Genomic DNA, 23,200 nt, shown 5'->3' with positions numbered 1-23,200 from the left:
TTAGATATTCAAGTTATCCAAATTATATTCGATTATATTTAATCTCAAATTCAAAATCGGATTTTCAAATACCGTTAGCTCCCCTACTCCTAAGTTGTTGTTGTTTTTTTTTTGCACAGAAAGTGAAAACCATATAGTTATCAAACAGGATATGATCTCATGTCCAGTGTTATGTATAGCAAGTTATGTGCAACAAATCCGGATTCTAAAAAGGAAACTTCTTTCTTGTAACGACTCAACTTGATCTATTCCATTTTCCAAGAAGGCAATAGTTCTCTTCAAGGTTCAAAATATCGATAAGCCCGATACGCCGAGTATCAGGCGTTTCGATACTTGTTTTTTTACTTTTTTTTTCTTTTTATTTTTTTCAAAACTGGTTCAGGGGAACCGGTGTAGGACCCCTCCATCCCTTGAACCGGTCAGACCCCGATACACTCACTGTAAGGGCATATCGAAAGGATCCCGGAACGATATGTATCGGCCGATACGTAATGATACTTCGAACCTTGGTTCTCTTTTTGGTATTTGAAAAAAAAAAAGGTTCTAACAAAGGATAGCACATCCCCACAGATCCGAAGATCACTGATGCATAAGATTCCAAGGAAAATCATAACTAAAAGTCTCCTATATCACCAAACTTTGCTAATCAATCTGCTGCTCTACATGTGTGCAAATTGAATTTCCCATTATCGCGCTAGGCTTTAAATTCTCCAATTACATTGTTGAGGTTGTCGATCATCATCTTTAGAGTAATGTATCCGTTCAATCCAAATCTCAAGCTCCAAGGAGGCAAATATTTCTTGATGGATCATTCTAAAAACTGCCTAGACCTGAACACGCGTGACAGAAGTAACACCAAACCTCCATGCGTTGCAAAATAAATGTTCACCTATGAAAAATAATCTAATAGGCGATCCCTTAAAGAAATTGAGCCTAGCAAACAAGGTTTTTTTTTTTTTTTCATTTTGACAATCACCTAGAAAACAAGAAATTAAGACTATTTAAATAGAAAAAATGACTGAAATGTTTCCCTTAGAAACAAGAAAATATTTCTTAAAAATAAACATTTGATCATGCTGCATCCTAGAAATTGAGAAAAACATTTGGGCTGCATTTGTTTCCAGTGTAAATGCAAATTTACACCGATGGAGTTGAGAAACGATGGTTTGGTGAGAGTGTAAAATATGGACCGGCCATTGTGCCTATTTACACTCGTCTTGTTTGTTATATCTTGTTGTAGCAGGAGATTTACCAGAGAGAGAGAGAGAGAGAGAGAAGGGCGGAACCGGGGTGCAAAGATCCCCCTTCTCAGAAGCTCAGAGGAGGGAAGGGGCAAAAAGTCAGAGCCACCAAGGGGAGCAAAACGCCCAGGAACAACAAGATGCTGCAGCCATGGAGGAGCAAAATGCCAAGAAGCAGAGAACGCCCACTTGAATCGGCCTCCAAGTTCCCCCAATCAAACCCCGTCGGATGTGGTGGCAGTGAAAGAGAATGCCCATTTGAATCAGCCTCCAAGTTCCCCCAGTCAAACCCCACCAAAGGTGGTAGCAGTGAAGGAGAACGTCTGTCTGGATTTGCTCCAATGCCGTCGATAGACACCACTTGCTGTTAGGAGAGGAGGAGGAGAGAGAGCGAGCAAGCGAGCGGACGAGCGAGAGAAGAAGAAGAAGAAGAAGAAGAAGAGAGATAAAGAGCGAGCAAGCGAGAGAGGAGAAGAGAGAGAAAGCGGGCGAGTGAACGAGAGAGAAGGAGAAGAAGAGATGGAGAGAGAGAGAGAGAGCAATGTAATAAATACATCGATAATTGATGTAATTAATGGTGTAAAATTACATATTTACCAAATGTCTACAAAATCGAACCAAGGTGTAAAGTTTACCCTAGTTCGATTTTACACCTCCACCTTAAGAAACTTCCACATTATGACTCAATTGGAGGAAACCAAAGAAAAAGATCAGAGTGAAAAACAAAACGTTGAAAGAATCAAGACCAAATAAGAAAAATGAGAAGTCAGCTTGGCTCCCTAAGCAACTCCAATACAAAATAATAAATACCTTCAACTTCAAGGTATTTGTTGTGGGTCCAGGTCCAATTTGCATGCAAGCAATTCTGGTAGTAAAATAGGACCCTTTGGTTACCCATTTCATATGAGATCCATAGCAGTACATCACTAACATGAATTAGACCGGGGAAGTCTTGCCCTACCAATAACAAAAACAACAATAACAAGGGAGAAGATGCAGATAAGTGACCTAAGACAGGAAAGTTTTGGGACTTAAAAGGAGTCTATTGATGATTGGATTCTTTGTGTCACTGTTATGGGCCCAGGTGTAGGATCTTGTCACTGGTCGGTCCACGGGGAGAACCTCTAATTTCCCCTTACCCCTCCCTTTGCGTGCTGACCCTATCGTGGCGACCTAAGGGGTAATTTGTCCAAGAGATCACCCTAGCTCTCCTTTACTCTTCTCTTTGACTAAAATTTTGAATGCCTTTATTCAATAATAGTGGCTCCTTAAATAGGAGATTACAAGAGTCCTGCTCTTAGGGAGACTCCTTGCTAAATAGGGAAACCTCCAACTTTATCTTGATAAGATAAGACTGATAAGATAAGATAAGTCTCTCTTAATCCTAATCTAATAAGATAAGATAATCTAATCTACTAACTTAATAAGATAAGAACAACAAGATACTCTAATCTAATCTGCTGAATGGAAAAGATTGTTGCATGAGAACACCGGATCATTGCTGCTGCTGTTCCCAATACATGTCCACATCAGTCACGGTCACCCTATATTCATGGAACAAATTTCATCTTGGACCACCTTGTCACAGGTTATAATGATTAAGAAAACACTTTGTTTATTGATAACTTTTAATTTACAATAAAAAAATGGAAAACAGGGACAGATATTATAAAGTACGGATACAAAGGTCGACATGGATTGCAAACATATAGCTGATGCAAAAGGGTCCTCATTGAATCAAGAACTAGAGCAACATGGGGGCATAAAATATGCCCCCTGCCAATTGTGGCCCCCTTCATTCAAGGAATTTCCAACTTCAGCTGATGATAGGAAAAACAAACCAAGAGCAAACTAATGAAACATCCAAAGAGGCCCTTGTGACTGTTAGCATGGGCGTATCAACTGTAGATAGATGATTTTTTTTCCCTTTACCTGTCAAACTACCACATCATCATAACTTCGCCATCATCTACAATGCAACATAGACGGTGCAAGTTTGCAACAGTATCACCCACTAGGACCAACTTGGCAAGTTATCGTATTAGAGAAATGTACCTCTATCTCAATTGCTGTGCACATTAACAAAGAACTCAAAGAAGCGCACTACACATTTGCATCAGTGAACAGGACAGAAGAATTTACAAAGTAGTCTATTCTGCTGTATACTAGACGCAGGAATGCCGGGAGAAAAATTTTAGGTGTCATCTGAAAGTGAAACAAAACAAAGCACCATCCTCTCAGACATTCGGGCATTGTGGTCTGACCTACTCTTCTCTTTGATCAAGATTCAGTTAGTCCTATTGGGAAGAAATAAGGGATCCTCCTTGTTCCGGTAAATATTGAATAACTGTGCGGAGTGGTTAATAGCCAGCTTTTTGCATTCCTCAAGCCCTCTAGGATCATACTTTTCCAATTCCTCAACAGACTTCTTTAGATCTCCTTGTGGGTCCCCATCAGTAAGAAACTCAGCCAATATAGTGCCCCTAGAAAGAAATGTCAAGACTGGAAATATTAATACGTATACAGTTAAAAAAAAAAGCAAATTAAGGGTGTTCAGCAACGTTATAATTTTGTTTTTCAAAACAAAAACAATTGCCACATCAGTAAAATCAGCTTGCTTTTTGCTGATGTAGCAGTTGTTTTTTGTTTTTAGAAAAATAAAATCATATATGTTGGCAAAAACCACTTAAGTCAACAATAAATGTTTTGACTTCTCATCTCCTGGTTGAACTGTAGGTGGTGGTGCATATGAGATTGTTGTGATGGGATCCATCTCAAGACAGTATAAAAATTGACAGGTTTCATACCTCAATCCAAAGCCTATTTCCATTGTTCTACCAAAATACAACAGATCATTCAATTATGTAACTAATAATGGACCATCCCCCATTGATTTAACTGAAACTTGGTACGTTTTGTTCTCTTTTTATGAAAAAACAAAAGAAAATAAAAATAACTACAAAAGCACATAGCCAATAAAATACGCACTTTGAAGTTCAAAACTTCCGCTGCAAAACTTTTACTGTCAATGAAAGATGTCAAAGGATCCAAGAAATGCCTCATCTCTTTAGACAAATTGGGTTCAAATTTTTTCAAGCATTTCTTACTTATGGAACATTATCTTTTCCCATTTTCCAACAATGTTCTGATTCTTTATGCTTTTCCACAAAACTTGTGTACACATTCCTTTCTTTAGAGTTTTTTCCATTCTGATTCAAAATGAACATTTAAAATCTTTGCAATAAATAACTATTTATTTATATACTTTTTTGGGGTCAGGTGGGGTAGTTGATTTGCATTCTTCTTCACATCTTTTTTCAGAGTAACATCTTATTGCTCCTTATCAAAGCCAGTGTTTGAAAAGTGCAAGGCGCAAGGGCCATTTTGCGCCTGAGGCGCAAGGCACACAATTAAAAAAAAAAGCTAAAAAATAAAAAAATTCAAAAAAACAAAAAATTATAAAACATAATATTAATAAAAATATAAACTTAAGTTTTAAAATAGATGTTTTAAAAAACCTATTATCTAAAATTAAAATACATAAATATAATATGTAAAGCATATTCAAATGAGAATTTAAAAATGAGATCAAACATTTAAAACATTTTCAAGCATATAAAACCCACAATCTCTTTTTTTTCTCAATTGCATCAAGTAGCTAATGTGACATATTACATTCCTAATTCTACGAGCCGCCTTTATGCCACACTCCTTGAGGCAAGCCCAAACAAGTCCATGTTAGGGTCTTAAATTCTTAGTCTTCACACAAAAAATAATAATTTTATAGTTTTAATTGCTTTTAAGAAGATATTTTATTAGGATGAATGAATGGACAACCGGAGCTTCGAGAATCCCCTATTTGGTAATGTTGTCCATTCATTCATCCTAATAAAATATCTTCTTAAAAGCAATTAAAACTATAAAATTATAATTTTTTTGTGTGAAAATTAAGAATTTAAGACCCTAACATGGACTTGTTTGGGCTGGCCTCGAGGAGCGTGGCATGGGGGCCAGGGACGCCAACTGCTAGACCCAAAAAAAAAAGGAAAAAAAGGCAATTTTTCAAAAGGCGCAAGGCGCACCAGACGTTTGCCTTTTGAATGGGCTGTGCCTAGAACCTGGGATAAAAAATGACCTATAGTTCAAAACGCTAAATAGCCACTAAAAAGAACCATGCAATTCAAAACTTACTGGTTACCATAAAGAGGTCATACAATAGCAAATTCCAAACTAATTAGGATTTGGTTGGTTATCTATCAACTAAAGTTTTTGTTCCCCATATAAATATAAGAGAAATACAAAACAGGGAAAAAATAGAATGCAATGGTCCATACCTAAGGCTATTGATAACCAGATACCTGTACAAGGGTGTCATATCATGTCAGTTCAATTTTTTTTTTTTTTGGATAAGTTAATTGATTGATTAGATGAAAGAAAAATACAGATACAATCTCATTTATAATCAAATACAATAAAATAAAATTTTGCAGTTAAAAAAAATACAGATAACCATCCCATGGAGAGGCATGAGCTGCATCGTCTCCCCCCCCCCCCCCCCCCCGAAAAAAAAATACATAACAGAATCAAACTGCAAATGAGCCCAAAAAGAACTGTTCCCTATTTGCCCCTTGCTTGGCTAGACAATACAAACAAATTCCTTGTTAGCCACTTGAATTTTTTAACTTCATTCTTAAAATACCACACTACAGACTCTGGATTCTGTAGCCAACCCACTACCACCTTGGAGTCACCTTCAGTTTTTTTTTTGATAAGTAACAATAAAAATTTATTAAAAAGAAAAACTTGATACAATCCTAAAGGCAGGTGTTAAGACAACACCCCCATGCCCAACATCTCCTATTACTCTCCTACATCAACATAACAAAATAAAAAACAGAAAGAGAAGCCACAAATGCACAACCACTGCATCATCACACAACAAATACTATTAGGCATAGATCAATCTTCCACCCCACCAAATTCTTCTACATCACCCTCATCCCAAATTTCTCCCCCTAAGGCTTCAGAACCTTTCTCATATTCTCCTCCTTTCTCTTTCTTTTGAGCTGCTCAAAAGCTCTCCTGGCAAGGCTTTCTCCTCCTAGGAAAAACAGGCCCAAAGCCTTGCTGATTTCCACCTCCCTATCAACTAGAGTCTTCAAGTCCACACTTCCTTTCTTCATTTCCTTTTGCTCTGGCAACATTTTACCCGAGGGCTCGTCTACATCAGTTCTATCCCTGCATGTAGTCCCTGAACAGTCAGTCTTTTTTAACTTCTCCCATTGAGGAGCCACAGCCACCAGAGTAATCATCTTACCAGCCCCTCCAGAAGACGGAGGACATTCCAGACTAGGATTCACAAGATTCTGTAATTTAAATTCTACTTTTATAAAATCTTTTATACTTGTTGTTCCACACCTAACTGAACTGTAAACTGTACACCTTGAAGGGCAGGCTAGTAATTCCGCCCTAGTAGAGTTCCCAACTCCTAGAGGTCCCGAGTAAAGGAGAACCACATTACCAGTCTCATTCCTTAGAACCCCTCCCATCCCAAAGGGGCCTGGATTACCTTGACTTCTTCCATCAAAATTCAGCTTCATGAAATGAAACCTTCAAGAGGGAGTGCCCAGCTTATACTCATCCTCACCTTTAATAGAGAAGCAACTTGCCACTACTGACCAATTCCTCCATATATCATTGAAGGGAATTACTGGAATAAGTCCAGGGATTTCAACCACCAAATAACCCTATTTAGAATACACTCATTCAACTCTTGTTTATTTTTTTGAAAAGCGAAGAAGTGTACTACACACAATGGGGGGTAGTACGTCCCCAAAAATCTGCAAAGCAAATAAGAAGAAGGGAAGGGGGAAGGGAGTTGATACAAAAATCTAGGGAAGGGGTAGAAAAAAAAAGAGCTTCATGAGCAAGCCTGTCCGCTGCCTGGTTAGCTTCTCTGAAAATATGCTGGTACCGAAGACCTCCCTCGAACAAAACTCTCCTCCTCAAGCAGCAAGAGATGATACCTTTCAAATTCCAAGGAACTTCCACCTTTTTGTTGAGGCACGAGATGACCAATAATGAATCACCCTCAATTATAATAGGATGCTCCCTATAGTTTGTCACTTGAATATGTGCTTCCCAAGTAGCCCATGCTTCCGCTTGGTTGATGGTACAAGTGTCAAGTTTATATGCTTTAACCGCTAGCACCCAACCAAGATGGTCACGAACAATACTAGCCACAAAACATTTTCCATCACTGTTACGAGAGGCACCAAAATTTATTTTAATAGTGCCAAATTTTGGAGAACTTGAAAAAATTGGTTTCCACACTTTGTCCATTCGGGCAATGTCTTTACCTTTGCTCCCATCAAGAAACTCCAAAAACATATCAAGAGCCCGTTCCAAAATAATTGGAATGGGAGTTGAAACATTATTGAAAGTTTTCTAGTTCCTATTTTTCCAGACAGCCCAAAGAACAAAAGCTAGTTTTTCCTTTACTAAAAGAATCTTGTTTTCCTTTTTATTGCCGACCCTTGTCCACCAATCACTTAAATTTTCATTCTCATTTGGTCCTTCCAGGGGAGTGTTTAAGGTAAGCTACATTTGCTTTGTGTGGGCACAATTTTTAAAAATATGATCAGTATCCTCCTCATCCCCACAAAAGCTACAAGAGCCATCAATGTTATATCCACTTTTCCTTAGATGGCTTTTAGTAGGAAGCCTATTGTTGAGAAGGAAAAAGAGAAAAGTCTTTATCTTTGGGGGCATTTGATGTTCCAAATATTAGCAAGCCAATTAAAGGTACCGTTTGGGTTAAGAATAGAAGAGTACTTCAACAAATAAGCTATTTTTATAGAGAAAATCCCCTTAGGGTTGCACCCTCTAATAATTTTCTCCTCCATAGAGTTAGGATCAATAAAAATTGTCTTAATATCTTACCAAATTTGATCAGATACCTTCGCCTTTATTTTGTCTTCATTCCAACATTCTCTTCCAAAATCAATCATGTCCGAGACTTTAATGTTATGGTTTGTCATAACCTCACGGTTAATGGTTTCAGATAGAGGTCTGTCATAAACCCAATTATCATGCCAAAAGCTAATAGACCTACCATTTCCTACTTGCCAACGAGTGCCTTTCTTAATGAGATATCTGGCCAGGAGAATACCCCTCCAAGCCCAAAAGATACCCTTTTTAATTTTGCAATTCCAAAAATTTTCCTTCCTCAAATATTTGCTTTTGATAACTTTCACCCATAGGTTGTCCTCATTTATGATCCTCTAGCCTAACTTTGTTGGGCTGGCTTCATTAACCCAGTGGAGCTTTCTTATTCCCATGCCACCCCACCTTTTAGGGGTGCATGCTTTTTCCCAATTCAGCAAATGAAGAGATTTCTTCCCATTTGAATTGTCCCATAGAAAATCCCTTTGAATCTTGTCCAATTCGTCTATAGAATTTTTTGGGATTCTAAAAGAACTCATTATATATTGTGGCATCACGTTAGTTGAAGAATTTATGAGGGTTAATCTACCCGCAATTGATAGGGAATGTTTTTTTTTTCCAATTTGCCAAATTTTGAACCATTTTCTCTTTGATTTTTCCAAAGGTACTCTTTGTAACTCTTCCAATGATTAGGGGAGCCCCAAGATAGGATTTAGAGTTAGTTTCCAATGGGATTCTAAGCATTTTGGATAGCATCTTTTGAAACCTATGGGGCATGGTTTTTGGGAAAAGCACCGAAGATTTATTGAAATTTGGGCATTGGCCCGAGGCCTTTGCATAGTTTGATAAGATTTCCTTGATTTTCAAGCAACCTGGGATAGAAGTATTTGCAAATATAAAACAATCGTCCACAAATTGTAGGATGGGGATCTTTGGTCCCCCTCTCAAAATTTTACAGCCAATCTGCTTTTCACTATCCATTGCTTCTTTTTCCAATTTCTTGGACAAAGCTTCTGCACAAAGAACAAAAATATAGGGAGATAGAGGATCTCCTTGTCTAATGCCTCTACTTGATTTAAATTCATTTGTTGGACTCCAATTGATTAAAATTTTATAAGAAGCAGTTCTGATACATTCCATGATCCAAGAAATCCATTTTTCATGAAGACCAAACTTTTTCAACGCTTTCTCGATAAAGTCCCATTCCAACATATCATAAGCCTTTCTCCGTATCAATTTTACACGCCATTATCCCTGTGCTTCCTTTTTTCTCTTCATGGTGTGAATCATCTCATGTGCAATTAGGATATTATCGTTTATCTGCCGATTGGGCACAAAGGCACTCTGATATGGGGACATGATATTATCTAGGATATGTTTAATCCTATTTACAAGGATTTTAGTAATGATTTTATAAATGACATTACACAGAGTAATTGGCCTGTAATCATTCACAGTTTTTGGGTTCTTCTGTTTTGGGATGAGGGTGATAAAAGTTTGGTTCAAAACCCCACACAACTTTCCACTGTGAAAGAAGGCTTTAACCACATTACACATTGAATTTCTTATAATATTCCAATTTTTTTTTAAATAAAACATTAAGGCCATTCGGGCCAGGAGCCTTGAGATCCTTCATAGACTCAAGAGCTTCTCGAATCTCATCAATTGTAACATCTTTGAATATTTGAACATTTTGTTCCTCAGTAATACATTGATCAACCTCATTTATAAAGCTTTCAACTCCATAAGTGCCTCTGGATTTAAACCTCTGCTTCAATTTTTCTGTGAACTGGTTTGCAATACCTGATTGGTTGGTGATCCATTCCCCCATATCATTTTTAACTTTTACAGTTCTATTTCTGCATTTCCTAATGGTAGCCATTGTATGGAATAACTTATTGTTTCTATCTCCCAATTTGATCCAATCAATTCGCGCTCTTTACGCCCAATAGGCCTCTTCTCTTTCCAACAGCTTATCAAGTTGTTTTTGGAGCGCATTTTCTAGATTTTTAAGGGTAATATTACTTGGGTCATCTGAAATGTTTTTTTTTTAACTTGATTTAATCTATTTATTGGATTTTTTTTTCAAAGGTGTCCCCAAATTGGGATTTTCTCCATTTCCTTGGCTCTTTGGCAAGGTTGTTTCTCTTTTTAACAAATTTGATCGCTCTAGAATCATCAACTTCAATGTTCCAACCTTTACTTACAACCTCAGCAATATTTGGGTCCATACACCACATCATAGTTTTCAAGGCATCTAGGCGATTCTGGGCGACATTGAGGCGCCTAGGCGATAAAAATTTTATAATATGAAAAACTGACTTTTGGCTAGTTTCCTAGTTTTATATACCATTCAGCATGTATGTTAATTGAAAAATAGCAATTCTCTTTATTAAGAACATTAAAATTCCTCTAAAAATGTGGCAAATCATCACATCTAAAAGATAAAAACCTTTTACATATATTAATTTCATTATTTTCAAAAATAATACTACTATAATAAGTATTTAATAGAGCAAATTCATATTAATTAGCAACTAAAGAAGGTTATTAACTTTTTATGATAAATATTCAAGATGGAAAGTAAAATAGAAAAAAAAAAACAAGGATTGAGTTTCTGTTTTATTATATTAGAGAGAGAATAGAAAAAAAAGAACTTTATTATTCTATTGTTACTTTCCCCTTTCTTTTCTTTCTTTTCTTTCTTTCTTTCTTTTTCTATTCTCAAAACCATTTGATCTTTTAAATTTCAATAGTAAAACATTAAAACAAAATATAATTGATATATATAGAATATAATAAAATGTACTAACACATACATTAATAAGATAAATCAATATAAATGATATTATAAAAGGTGCCCACCTTGTCATTTTTGTCGCCTAGGCAGGTGCCTAGTTGCTAAAAGTCAAGGTGTTTGGGTGAGGTGCCCAGCCAAGGGAGCCTAGACAACTATGCACCACATAACTTCAAATTTGAAAGGTTTAGAACCTATGAAATTTTCCAAGTTTGTATGTAGAAGTGGGGAGTGGTCTGGAGCAGCGAAAGGTAAGTTTGAGAGGAGCATTTGGAAATAATCCTCTCCAAGCTTGGTTTACAAAGACCCAGTCAATTCTTTCTAAAATATTTTTGTTTTTCTAAGTAAACTGATTTCCATTCATTTTCAATTCCATAAGATTGCAATCATTCAAAAATTCATTAAAATTCCGAATTTGACTAGGTTGAGGACCTCTTCCACCTAATTTATTTTCAATTGATTTAAAATTGTTAAAATCCCCAATTAAACACCATGGACCCATGGTATTTACAGCAATGTCCTTGACCCAATTCCATACAACTCTTTGCTCACTCTTATATGGCGAGGCATAAATAAAGGTGCACCACCATGATTTATTTGTATCAATTTCATTAACAAGGAAGTGAGTCATTCTATCATTAGAGAAGGTAAGTTGAAGGGTGCAATGAGTCGGTCCCAAAGAATCCAAAGACCCCCAGAAAAACCGATTGGATCAACGAGGACATAATCATCAAAATTAAAATTGTTACTTTTTTTTGCATGGTCTGGATTAACTCTAGTTTCCATCAAAAAACAAATAGCAGGCCTATGAGGCTTAATTAAATTAACATGTCTTTGCAAACGCGGCCTACCAGCCCCCCTTAGATTCCAACTAATAATATTCATTTGCAAACTAAAGAATTTGCAGGATCCATATTGTCCAAACCTTCTATCATTTTTTTCTTGCAGCTGCTGTCATGGGTTTCTTTGATAACATTTTCTTCAGCATTCAATATCTCAACATTGGCTTGAACATTTTCTTCCCACTCTTCATCTATTAGATCATCATCAGCATCTTCATCAGCTTCATTTCCTTCTCCTTCAAAGTCTTCATCTTTATCATTCAGATCCCCATTTTGGAATTCATAGTTTTTGAGATCGTCCTCATTTACAACTTTATTGAATTTGTAATTTTGCAGGAGAGCTGGGGTTTTGAAAACCATTGTTGGTGTAGTTTGTTTCTTTTACCTTTTTTTGGGACCCAACGCTGAATTGGTTGAAAGCTATTCCGAGGTTCAATCGTAGCTGTACCATGATTAGAAAATCTTGTTTTGGAATGGTTTCTAGCACGAACAGCCCTTTGAAATTTTGCTTTGTTCCAATTATTCTGCTTGTCGATCCAGTTGCTTGATTTTGAGCGTTCAACACCTGAAAATTTTTTATCTTGGGGGGGAGGGTTTCTTGAGAGATTTTGAAATTTACGCTGTTTAACCAAGACCCAACCTTCATCTTGATTAGTTCTCGAGATTTTGGGCATTCAAATGCCTTATACCCTCTCCGTCCACAATTGATACAAAGGTCAAAAATGTTTTCATAAATACTCTAATAGTATTATTCATCCCCCTCACCTATAAGAGGAATATCAAGGACAAAAGGTCTATTGAGATTGACCTTAACACAAACCCTAGGAAAAACAGTCAGGGACATTCTTTTTGTGTCAATATCTAGTTTAATCACATCCCAAACATCTCTCAGAATAACTTCAAGATCTTCCCACACTGTCCAAATCAGCGCTGCTCTTGCACACCTCCACATAACCCTTCCTCTTCTTTGATGCCAAGCGAAGGTAAAAGAACCGAAAAGCATGCTTACTTAAAGTGATGGGAGGAGGATAATCCCCAAGATGATTGGGAAGGAATCAAATTTCATAGGGAGCTCCAGGACATGAAAGGAAAAACCAGTGGAAATAATTTTGGGAGAGTTGAAGAGAGGAAATTAAGGTTGATTATCCGGATTAAAGAAATTGATAGAAAAGAAGAGCAGGGACAAATGGAAGTAAGAGATAAGGACAAGAGGGTAAATTTGAAAAAAGAATAAGAATCCACCATAATGAGAGAGGAAATGACTTGGAAACAAAAGTCAAGAGAGAGGTGGATCAAAGAGGGGGATGGAAATACACATTTCTTTCATATGGTTGCAAATGGAAGGAGAAGGAAGAACTTCATATCTCTGTTGGAATTGGAGGATGGTACAATTACATAATAGGAAGAAATCACAAAGGTCTTGGTTGATCATTTTAAATCAATCTATAAAAGGACAGGATTAACGAGATGGAAGATGGAGGGTGTAGAGTGGCCTTCTCTAGATGACATAACGAGTAGGGATCTGGAGAGAAATTTTGAAATAGAAGAGGTCAAGGAGCCAATATTTTCTATGGATTGTTCTAAAGCACCTGGACCTGATGGTTTCACCATGGCTTTCTATCAAGACTATTGGGAGTGGATAAAAGGGAACTTAATGAAAGTCTGAGGAATTTTATGATAGAGGAATCATTGATAGGGGAGTTAATTCCACTTTCATAATCCTAATCCCTAAAAAATCGATGCCCACCATGCAAAGGACCTTAAACCAATCAATTTGGTAACAAGTCAATACAAGATTTTAGCCAAGGTCCTCCCATTTTGATTGAAAAAGGTTATCCCGTTGATTATCTCTTAGTTTTAAGGGGTTTTCATTCATGAGAGACAAATCTCAAATCAATTGCTTAACACTAATGAATGTGTGGAGGAGTTCAAAAAATCTGGAAGGAGGGGTATTATTTGCAAGTTGGATTTGGAGAAAGCCTATGACTTTGTGAACTGAGAGTTCCTAATTGATGCTTTAAGGTGTGGTTTTGGTGCTAGATGGTGCAAATGGATTAGAGGGTGTTTGCAATATTGCCATTTCTCAAACTTGGTAAATGGGGTGGTAAAGGACTTCCTTGGTGCTTCTATAGGCGTGAGACAAGGGGATCCCCTTCCCCCTTTCCCCTTATTATCATAGTGGAGGTGTTCAGTTTATTGCTTCTAAAAGCTGATGAAGTGGGACTAATAAGGGGGTGGAGAGCAAGAAGAGATAGAGTCCTGGTATCCCACCTTCAATTCGCAGATGACATCTATGAGAGTGAAAGTGTGGGAGGGGCTAGGAAGCTAAGATTACTAGTGAGCTTGTTTGAGAAAGTAACAAACTTAAAGGTCAATCTTAATAATAAGAGCATGGTGGTAGGGGTAAACATAGAGCAAAAAGAGTTAATTGGGTGGATGGGGGAGTTAGATTGTTTGCCAAGCGAGTGGCCATTGAAATATTTAGGACTCCCTCTTGGAGCAAACCCTAGATCCTTAGATTTTTGGAATCTGGTAGTGGAGAGGTTTAAAAATAAGTTGGCAGTGTGGAAGAGAAACTATACTTCCTTGGGGGGTAGGATAACCCTTGTTAATTCGACCTTAGCAAACCTCCCAATCTATTATTTTTTTTGAAGATAAATAAAAATAAAATTTATTAAGGAAACTGATTAAAAAGGATACATAAGGGTGATAAGAAATTACCCAACAAAGGAAAGACCAAGACTTTCAACTTAACCCCTTGGGCCTCAGATAATCAACCTTGGAAACACGAATGACATCCTGAAATACCGCACTCCAATCACAAATACAATGAACCCAAATCAAATATCACAAAAAAACCTCCTTCCACAGAACACATAAATAAGCAATCCCACCCAACCCTCCCAGCCCCTACCTTAACACAATAAAAGCACCATAAACCCAAAAACCCAATTCCATCGAGAAGCGAACATCAAGCCTTAACCACTTCCTCAGAGCATCGCATGTTTACAAAAGAACTCTCACTTCTTATCTAAAAGGCTTTCTTTATCTTCTTGCCCTTCTTCTTTGGCCCCACCCTAAATACTCCCAACTTTAATCTGGAAAATACTTTTGACACTTGCACTATTTGATTAGTTTTTTGTCTTCTAAATCTTCTTGTTGCATTAGGAATTTTCTCCATCATCAAAGAAGAATCCCTATTAGCATTTATCCTTTCTCATTCAAATATCGCATTCTTTTTGAAAAATTGAACTGCACCAAAATCTTCTCTTAGAATTGCCCTCCCCTATGTCTTCATCAACCTTCAAACTCACATTGACCTCAGTTATCCGAGAACCAGAAACAACCACCCTGCCTGAGATGAATGTCTCCTTCTCCTTCTCCTTCAACAGTTCTCTAGACTTTTCTTCCACCTCCCTAAAAGCTTCTTTTGCAAAATCCTCCCCCACCCCAGGAAAAATAAGCCCAAGGTTTTACTAACCTCCACTTCTTTGTTCAACACCATTTCCATATCCACTGCCCTCTCAATTTCGTAAGTCCCATCAATAATTATTTCTTCCTCTTCTAAAGTCAAAGCTGCACCACCGTCGTCACCAAAATCTTCATCATCTTGCAAAGGTCTAGTTCTAAATTTTTGTTTCCTTCTATAAACTCTTGACAAGGACTTTTCTACTTTTTTCACCCTTTTCAACATTCTTCTCTACTGTTTCACTAACATTCCCGAAATCAGCGTCCTCCAACTCAGACCCTATTTGAATGTTGTTCCCCTCTCCCCCTCCTCTAGGTATCTCCTTCCCCAAAGTGTCCTTCCTTCCTTCCCCTTCTCTTTCTTCCACCATCATATCCATCTTTTTAAGATCATCTTCTCTTGCCCTGTTGTCTTCTTTTGGATATTCGTATGCTAACTCTTACTATTACTCTCTTGTATTTCCTCCTAAACATGATCTACTACACTGCTTTCCTTATTGATGTTTCCACTTGCACAACTAATACGAGTGCATGTTCTTACATCCCCTTCCTTTTCTTTTGATCTCTCCTCCTCTTTCACATTAATGAATCTGTAATACACTACATGAACCCATCTTTATCCGGTTGAGAAAACTCAACAACCTTGGATAAAGCCCTCCCTTCTCTGAGTTCTCCTATTAAAGCTCCTCTATCTCCAGGCTTGACCATGTTTGAGGAAAACGAAGAATGAGTTGGATAAGGCCCAATAACTAAAGTCATGAAGTTGCGGACCAATAGACTCTCAATGAAAGTCTCTAAAGTTGGGGAGACAATAACTAGACGAAAGATGAGTGGTCAATAGACCCTCTGAATCCCGCCTGGTTCAGAGCATCCGCCCCTATTGACCAACCCATTTTCTTTGTTTTATCGAATAGCCTAATTGGGCCTGACAAGGTACCCGATTTTAATACCGTAGCAAACACTCGTTTCTTGAGATTACTCCCCCTATTCAAAACCATTTAAAATTTCTTTCCTTTCCAAGGAATAATTATTATTTCTCTTTCCCTCCACCCATTCTTCTTCCATAACAAGCACATCTATTAGCTTCTCTTCACATAGCATTCTCCCTTCCATTCCTTTGCTACCATGTGGCCTCCGACATCATCTTCATCTTCAACCTCTTGACCTTCCCCCAGAGTAATGCTTTATGTTCTGACACAATCCAAACCTTCATCCAAACATCATTTTAGAAGACACCAAGAGATCGAGGAAACTTCTCTGGCTTCACTCTGACAATTTCAACCATTGCAGATTTGAGACAAGAGATGTCACAAGATATGAAGATACCTTCAATCGCCATTGCTACCTTCTCTAGAGATGACTTCCAAAGATTGAATGGGAGTTTGAACAATCTAACAGCAAAGGCCCCATTATGTGGCTCCTTACTATTACAGGAGACTGTCCAATTCCATACGAATATAATGCCCAATTCATTTTCAAAGTTGTCAAAATCCACTATTTTTTCTTCAACAATCAAGAGAGCTTGCCTTTCATCAATGGGGAAGACCATAACTCCTGAACCAGATGATTCCCAAATCCCCGTAGCCTCCCTGTCTGCTTTCAAAACTAGAATTCTTTCCCACCCTTCTTTGTTTCCTTCCAGAATTAGTTTTTGTACTTTGTTAGTGTATCTTCTTTCTCTTCTTGCGCTCTTTCCATTGTAATTTCTTTGGTAGTTGTAGAGAACACTGATGTGGGCCCCACGGCTGTGGTCCCCACTGTGTTCGTATGACAGCACATGTAACCTTTGATTAGTTTGTCAGTGTTAGTTGGTAGTTATCTTACACAGCTTGTTATCTCAGTTATTTATTTGTTTTAGTTGCCACGTAAGCATTAAGGGCAATTCTGTCCTTTCCTACTGTAGAGAACATTGATGTGGTCCCCACTGTGTTCATATGACAGCACATGTAACCTTTGATTAGTTTGTCAGTGTTAGTTGGTAGTTATCTTAAACAGCTTGTTATCTCAGTTATTTATTTGTTTTATTTGCCATGTAAGCATTTAGGGCAATTCTGTCCTTTCCTACATTTAGTGAACATAAACTATAAATATTGAGAGAGTGGCGGCGGCGGATTCATTTGATCTGTCCCTCCTTTCAAAACCCTTGTGTACTTCTGCTTCTTTTCCTTTCTTCTCCCTCTTCTACTTTTCTCAATCCGAAATCTGTTGGAATTCAAGACTGACCGTAGTCTTGATCAACTACTTGGTATCAGAGCCTATCTAGGGTTTCTCATGTGAGTCTAGTCCAGCCGACCACATGAGAACTGTCTAGGGCTGGAATCTTACAAAGGACTGTTCGTTGGCTGATTCTTGGAGGTTACCAGAAAAGTTTAGCAGCTGTTCGAAGACTTGTCGAGGCTTGCAGAGTGTTTTGATAATCAGGAAGAATCAGAGAAGGTTAGGGTTCAGGCCATGATTGAAGGTAGCGATCAGAGTTCTCTGGGTAAGTCTTTATTTTTCCCTTGAGATTGCTGTCAGTCAAGATAGGTTGGACCTATCTAGGAGGAGCGGCCGAACTCTCCTATTTTCTCTCAGAGGTGATCAGTTTTTTTTTAGGGTTTGTCATTAACCCTACGGCTAGACTTGACTGTGAATTCTTTTGGAAAGTGTGGCTGAGCACTGTTTATGTTCTCACAAAGATCTTCCTAACCCTATGATTAAAACCCTAATTCTGCTTCAGCACTACAGATTGCTTTCTAAGTGGGTTTCAGACCTGTTTTGGGGGTGAGAACTGTTATCGGACTGCATATATTCTGGTTGCCGATTGGTTTCAGATCAGATATGAACTGATTTCATACAGATTTCTGATTGTGATCGATTGTTTAAGTGTTGTTTTCTATTATAGTAACCCTGATAGTTCTTAACTACTGATTCTTGACCAAGAATGGAATTCAAAAATCAGGGAGAAGGTGTTTTTGGGAACAGCAGTTCTGGTAGTATGTCCGAGACTGCGTTTTTTATTACAACTGTGAGATTTGACAGGTCCAATTACTTGGAATGGACCCAATCAGCCATGATGGCTATTGGGGGAAGGGGAAAACTTAGCTACCTATTGGGAGATGTGAAAGAACCTTCCAAGGAGGACCTAATGTATACCAAGTGGGTTCAGGAGAACTACTTGGTTATGACATGGCTGTGCAACTCTATACAGCCACATATCAGCCGAAATTACCTATGGGCAAAGACAGCTAAAGAGATATGGGATGTCATGAAAGAGACCTACTCCTAACCCCTTAATGTTACTAGAGCCTATGAACTGAAGTGTGAGGTGAATAATCTTAAACAAGGAGAGAAACCAGTCTCTGTTTATTTCTCTACCTTGAAATCCCTATGGCATGAAATTGACCATCTGGAGACTCTTGAGTGAGAAAGTCCAAAAGATGCACAGACCCATAGAAAGCAAGTCGAGACCAATACGGTGTTTGAATTTCTGGCTGGCCTGAATTCAGATTATGACATTGTGAGACAGTAGATACTGACAAGAGACAGTGTGACCCTCTCTCAAGCATACTCCCTGCTGCATAGTGAAGAGACCAGGAGGAATGTTATGATGCAACATCATCCCTTTCCCCCAGCCCTGGCAGTAGTTAAACCTAAGTCTGGGGGTGATACAGAAAGGGACATGAAGAAGGAAGATAAACGGGATCTGGTATGTGAACATTGTAAGAAACCCAAGCATACGAAAGATACATGTTGGAAGCTCCACCCTCATTTAGTCCCAACAAAATTGAAGAATAAAAGAGGTAATGCTCATAAGGCTGTGAATACTAATTCTCATCCTCGCCAGGCACAAAAGGCACGCCCCTAGATACCTTAGTTGTTGTTCGGGCTGCCCTAATACAGTTGGAAAAGGAGGTTGGGAATTCAGCTCAGTCATCTCAGTCACCATCAGCCCCTGCCACATCTGCATTTGCTCATTCAGGTACTCGGGCCTTAGCCTATAATGCTTCAGCTCCAGGTAACACTGAACACTGTTGGGTAATAGACTCAGGTGCATCTGACCATATGCATAGCTTGGCAATCATTGTTCAGTACTTATCACTTATCTTCTGGTAGAGATAAAGTATCTATTGTTGATGGCTCTCTTGTTCCCATTTCTGGCAAGGGTGACATCAAGTTATCTGATACTATCTCTTTATCCTTAGTCTTGCACGTTCCTAAACTTGATACTAATTTTCTTTCAGTCAGTAGTATTACCAAACATCAGAACTGTTTAGTAACCTTTTTCCCTGACCGATGTGTTTTTCAGGACTTGGAGACGAGGAAGGTGATTGGGACTGGCCGTGAGACGAATGGGATCTATCTGCTTGGAGAAAGTTCTCATTGGAAAGAGCTAGTGGATAAGAAGTCTTTTGTTTCTCAGTTTGTGAGTCCAATTATGCTTTGGCATAATCGATTAGGTCATTTATCTTTTCGGTCTTTGAAGAATCTGTTTCCTACTTTATTTGAGTCTGTTGAGATGTCAAATTTGAGATGTGAGAGTTGTGAGCTTGCCAAACATTGTAGAACATCTTATTCCTTGAGTAATAAAAGATGTAATAATTCTTTTGATATTGTGTATACCGATGTTTGGGGGCCATATCACATCCCTTCTATGGGTGGGTACAGATATTTTTTGTTGTTTGTTGATGACCATATCCGTTTTTCTTGGGTCTACCTTATGCATTCTTGAGATGAGGTTTCCGCTCTTACCCAAAATTTTCATTAGATGATTTTAACCCAGTTTGGGGTCAAAATCAAAGTCCTCAGATTTGATAGTGCAAAAGAATACTTTGCTAAGCCACTGGCCTCTTATTTACTTGATCATGGGGTTATTCACTAGAGCACTTGTCCTCATACACCACAGCAGAATGGGGTTGCCGAGAGGAAGAATAGGCACATTTTGGAGGCGGTTAGAAGCATCATATTTACCTCCAATGTGCCTATCCGTTTATGGAGTGATGCTATCCTCACGGCAGTGTATCTCATTAATCGGGTTCCTTCCCAGGTTCTTGATATGAAGCCTCCGTTTACCCTTCTATACCCAGATGAGGAGTTGTTTACTGTTCCTCTTAAAACCTTTGGTTGTACCTATTTTGTTCAGATTCTTGGACCTCGTCATTCCAAATTTGACCCTAAGACATCCAAATGCATTTTTCTCAGTTATGCACAAACTCAAAAGGGTTATTGCTGCTATGATCCTATTTCGAGGAGGAGATTTGTCTCAATGGATGTCACCTTCTTTGATGAGGCACCCTATTATCCTAGGGTTTCTCCTCAGGGGGAGAGTAGTGAGAATTTGGGTCTTTTTCCTCAGGGGGAGCGCAGTGAGAGTGGAGTTAACTCATCTGAGGTTGTTCCTTTACACATTCCGTTGAGTGATGAAGGCTGTAATGGTGAGGGTTGTCAGAGGGATTAGGAGATGAAAGTCTATCACAGGCGATGCAGGCAGGTTGATCTCGGTCATTGGCAGTCCAGGCCAGCTCCAGTTCCTTCTACGGATCCAGATCCAGGTACTACAATCCCAAGGCCCACTAAGATACCTTCCACTGTTGCTACTTCCCCCCCTTCTTCAGATGACCTTGACCTCCCTATTGTGGTCCGTAAAGGGAAACGGCGTTGCACCACATCCACAGCTCGCTGCATTTCTCAGCTTCTATCCTATGATTGCCTGTCTCCCTCTTACAGGTCCTATCTCACTTCCATTGCCGATATCCCTATCCCCAGAACAGTGCAAGAAGCCTTATCAGTTCTAGAGTGGAAAGATGCAATGAAAATTGAGATGGATGCCCTTTTGAAAATAAATACTTGGGAGCTAGTTGGCCTACCCAGAGGAAAGAAACCGGTTGGATGTAGATGGGTATTTACTATGAAACATAATACTGATGGTTCCATTGAAAGGTACAAAGCCCGATTGGTTGTAAAAGGGTTTACTCAGACTTATGGTATAGACTACTTGGAGACTTTTGCTCCAGTAGCAAAGATAACCACTATTTGAGTTCTATTAGCCCTTGCAGCAAGTTACTCTTGGCCCTTGTTCCAGATGGACGTTAAAAATGCCTTTCTGAATGGAGACTTATAGGAAAGGGTCTACATGCAGTTGCCCCCTGGATTCTATGATACAGAGACAGGTAAGAAGGTTTGCTAACTGAATAAGGCATTGTATGGAATAAAGCAATCCCCTAGAGCTTGGTTTGATAGATTCAGACTAGCCCTTGGAAAATTCAGCTATGTACAGGCCTAGTCAGATCATACACTGTTCGTTAAAAGAGTGAACTCTTCTTTGACCTTGCTTGTTGTATATGTGGATGATATTGTAGTGATAGGGAATAATAATAGTGAGATTGAGTCCCTCAAACAGCTCCTTCATCAAGAGTTTGAAGTGAAAGATCTTGGTGCACTACAATATTTTTGGGTATTGAGGTTGCTAGATCTAAACAGGGGATCTTTATTTCTCAAAGGAAGTATGTTCTAGATCTGTTGGAGGAAACTGGAAAGTTAGGTGTCAAGCCTGCTGATACATCCATTGAACAGAATCACAAGATCAGTGCAAAGGGTGGAGAGCCTCTCGAATACAAAGCTATGTTCCAACGGTTGGTTGGAAAGCTCTTATATCTCTGCCTCACATGGCCAGACATCAGTTATGCAGTCAGTGTTGTTAGCTAGTACATGCATTCCCCTAGAACTACACATCTTCTTACAGCTGAGAGAATATTAGCATACTTGAAGAGATGCCTGGGTAGAGGTATACTGTTCAAGAACAATAATCACATGAAGGTGGAGGTCTATACAGATGCTGATTGGGCTGGGAGTGCTGATGACAGGAGGTCTACCTCTGAATATTGTGCCCTTGTAGGAGGTAATCTTGTCTCTTGGAGGAGTAAGAAACAAACCGTTGCTTCCTGCTCTAGTGCCGAAGCTGAATACAGGTCAATGGCTAACGAAATGGCTGAAATCCTATGGCTGAGGTCACTACTTGAAGAGTTGGGTATTGATTATGAGAAGCCCTTGATGTTGTATTGTGATAATCAAGCGGCTATTAATATAGCTCACAATCCGGTGCAGCATGACAGAAAACATATCGAAGTTGATCGACACTTTGTAAGAGAAAGGGTTTCATCACAAGAAGTATGTCTCCCGTATATTACCTCCAACATGCAGCTCGCAGATCTTCTCACCAAGGCCATTCCAAGGAAGAGGTTAGAGGCAGACCTATTCAAGTTGTGAATGACAAATATCTATTCCCAACTTGAGGGGGAGTGTAGAAAACACTGATGTGGGCCCCATGGCTGTGGTCCCCACTATGTCCGTATGACAGCACATGTAACCTTTGATTAGTTTGTCAATGTTAGCTGGTAGTTATCTTAGACAGCTTGTTATCTCAGTTATTTATTTGTTTTATTTGCCATGTAAGCATTAAGGGCAATTCTGTCCTTTCCTGCATTTAGTGAACATAAACTATAAATATTGAGAGAGTGGGGGCAACAAATTCATTCGATCTGTTGGAATTCAAGACTGACTGTAGTCTTAATCGACTACTATAGTTCCTGGCAAGGTTCTAAATATTGATACAGGCCGATACGCCCTATTGGCGTATTGGCGTATCGGCCTGTATTGGTGCTTTTTTTTGTGTTTTATTTTTTTTTCAAAACCGGTTCAGAGGGGTCGGTTTAAGTCTCAGCTACCCTCTGAACCATGGTCTAACCCAATACACTCCCTGTAGGGGCGTATCGGGAAGGCCCCAATACAATACATATCGGCTGATACAGGCCGATACATAACAATATTTTGAACCTTGGTTCCTGGTTCAAAGGATTTAACAGGTGACATCATTTGATCAATTCTAGGATCTTTATAGTTCGACCCGTGTAGGTTGAGTGCACCTAGTT

General features: G+C 38.7%; 1 protein-coding gene across 2 annotated transcripts in view; it reads right to left on the bottom strand.

The window, feature by feature from the left end:
* Positions 1-2,803: 2,803 nt before the first annotated feature.
* Positions 2,804-23,200, bottom strand: part of LOC148864526 (uncharacterized) — a 41,649-nt gene continuing 21,252 nt past the window's right edge. For both annotated transcript variants that reach the window (XM_088974876.1, XM_088974877.1), the window contains exon 3: positions 2,804-3,724. In XM_088974876.1, the coding sequence (XP_088831002.1) occupies positions 3,529-3,724 (196 nt within the window). In that variant the 3' untranslated portion in view covers positions 2,804-3,528. The remainder of the gene's footprint in view (positions 3,725-23,200) is intronic.

This window comes from Nelumbo lutea, chromosome 3, assembly GCF_056320005.1.
Source record: "Nelumbo lutea isolate HS-2025 chromosome 3, American lotus-T2T, whole genome shotgun sequence".
Taxonomy (NCBI): Eukaryota; Viridiplantae; Streptophyta; class Magnoliopsida; order Proteales; family Nelumbonaceae; genus Nelumbo; species Nelumbo lutea.
The sequence above is the reverse complement of the archived record's forward strand: the minus strand, read 5'-3'. Positions and strand labels throughout refer to the sequence as shown.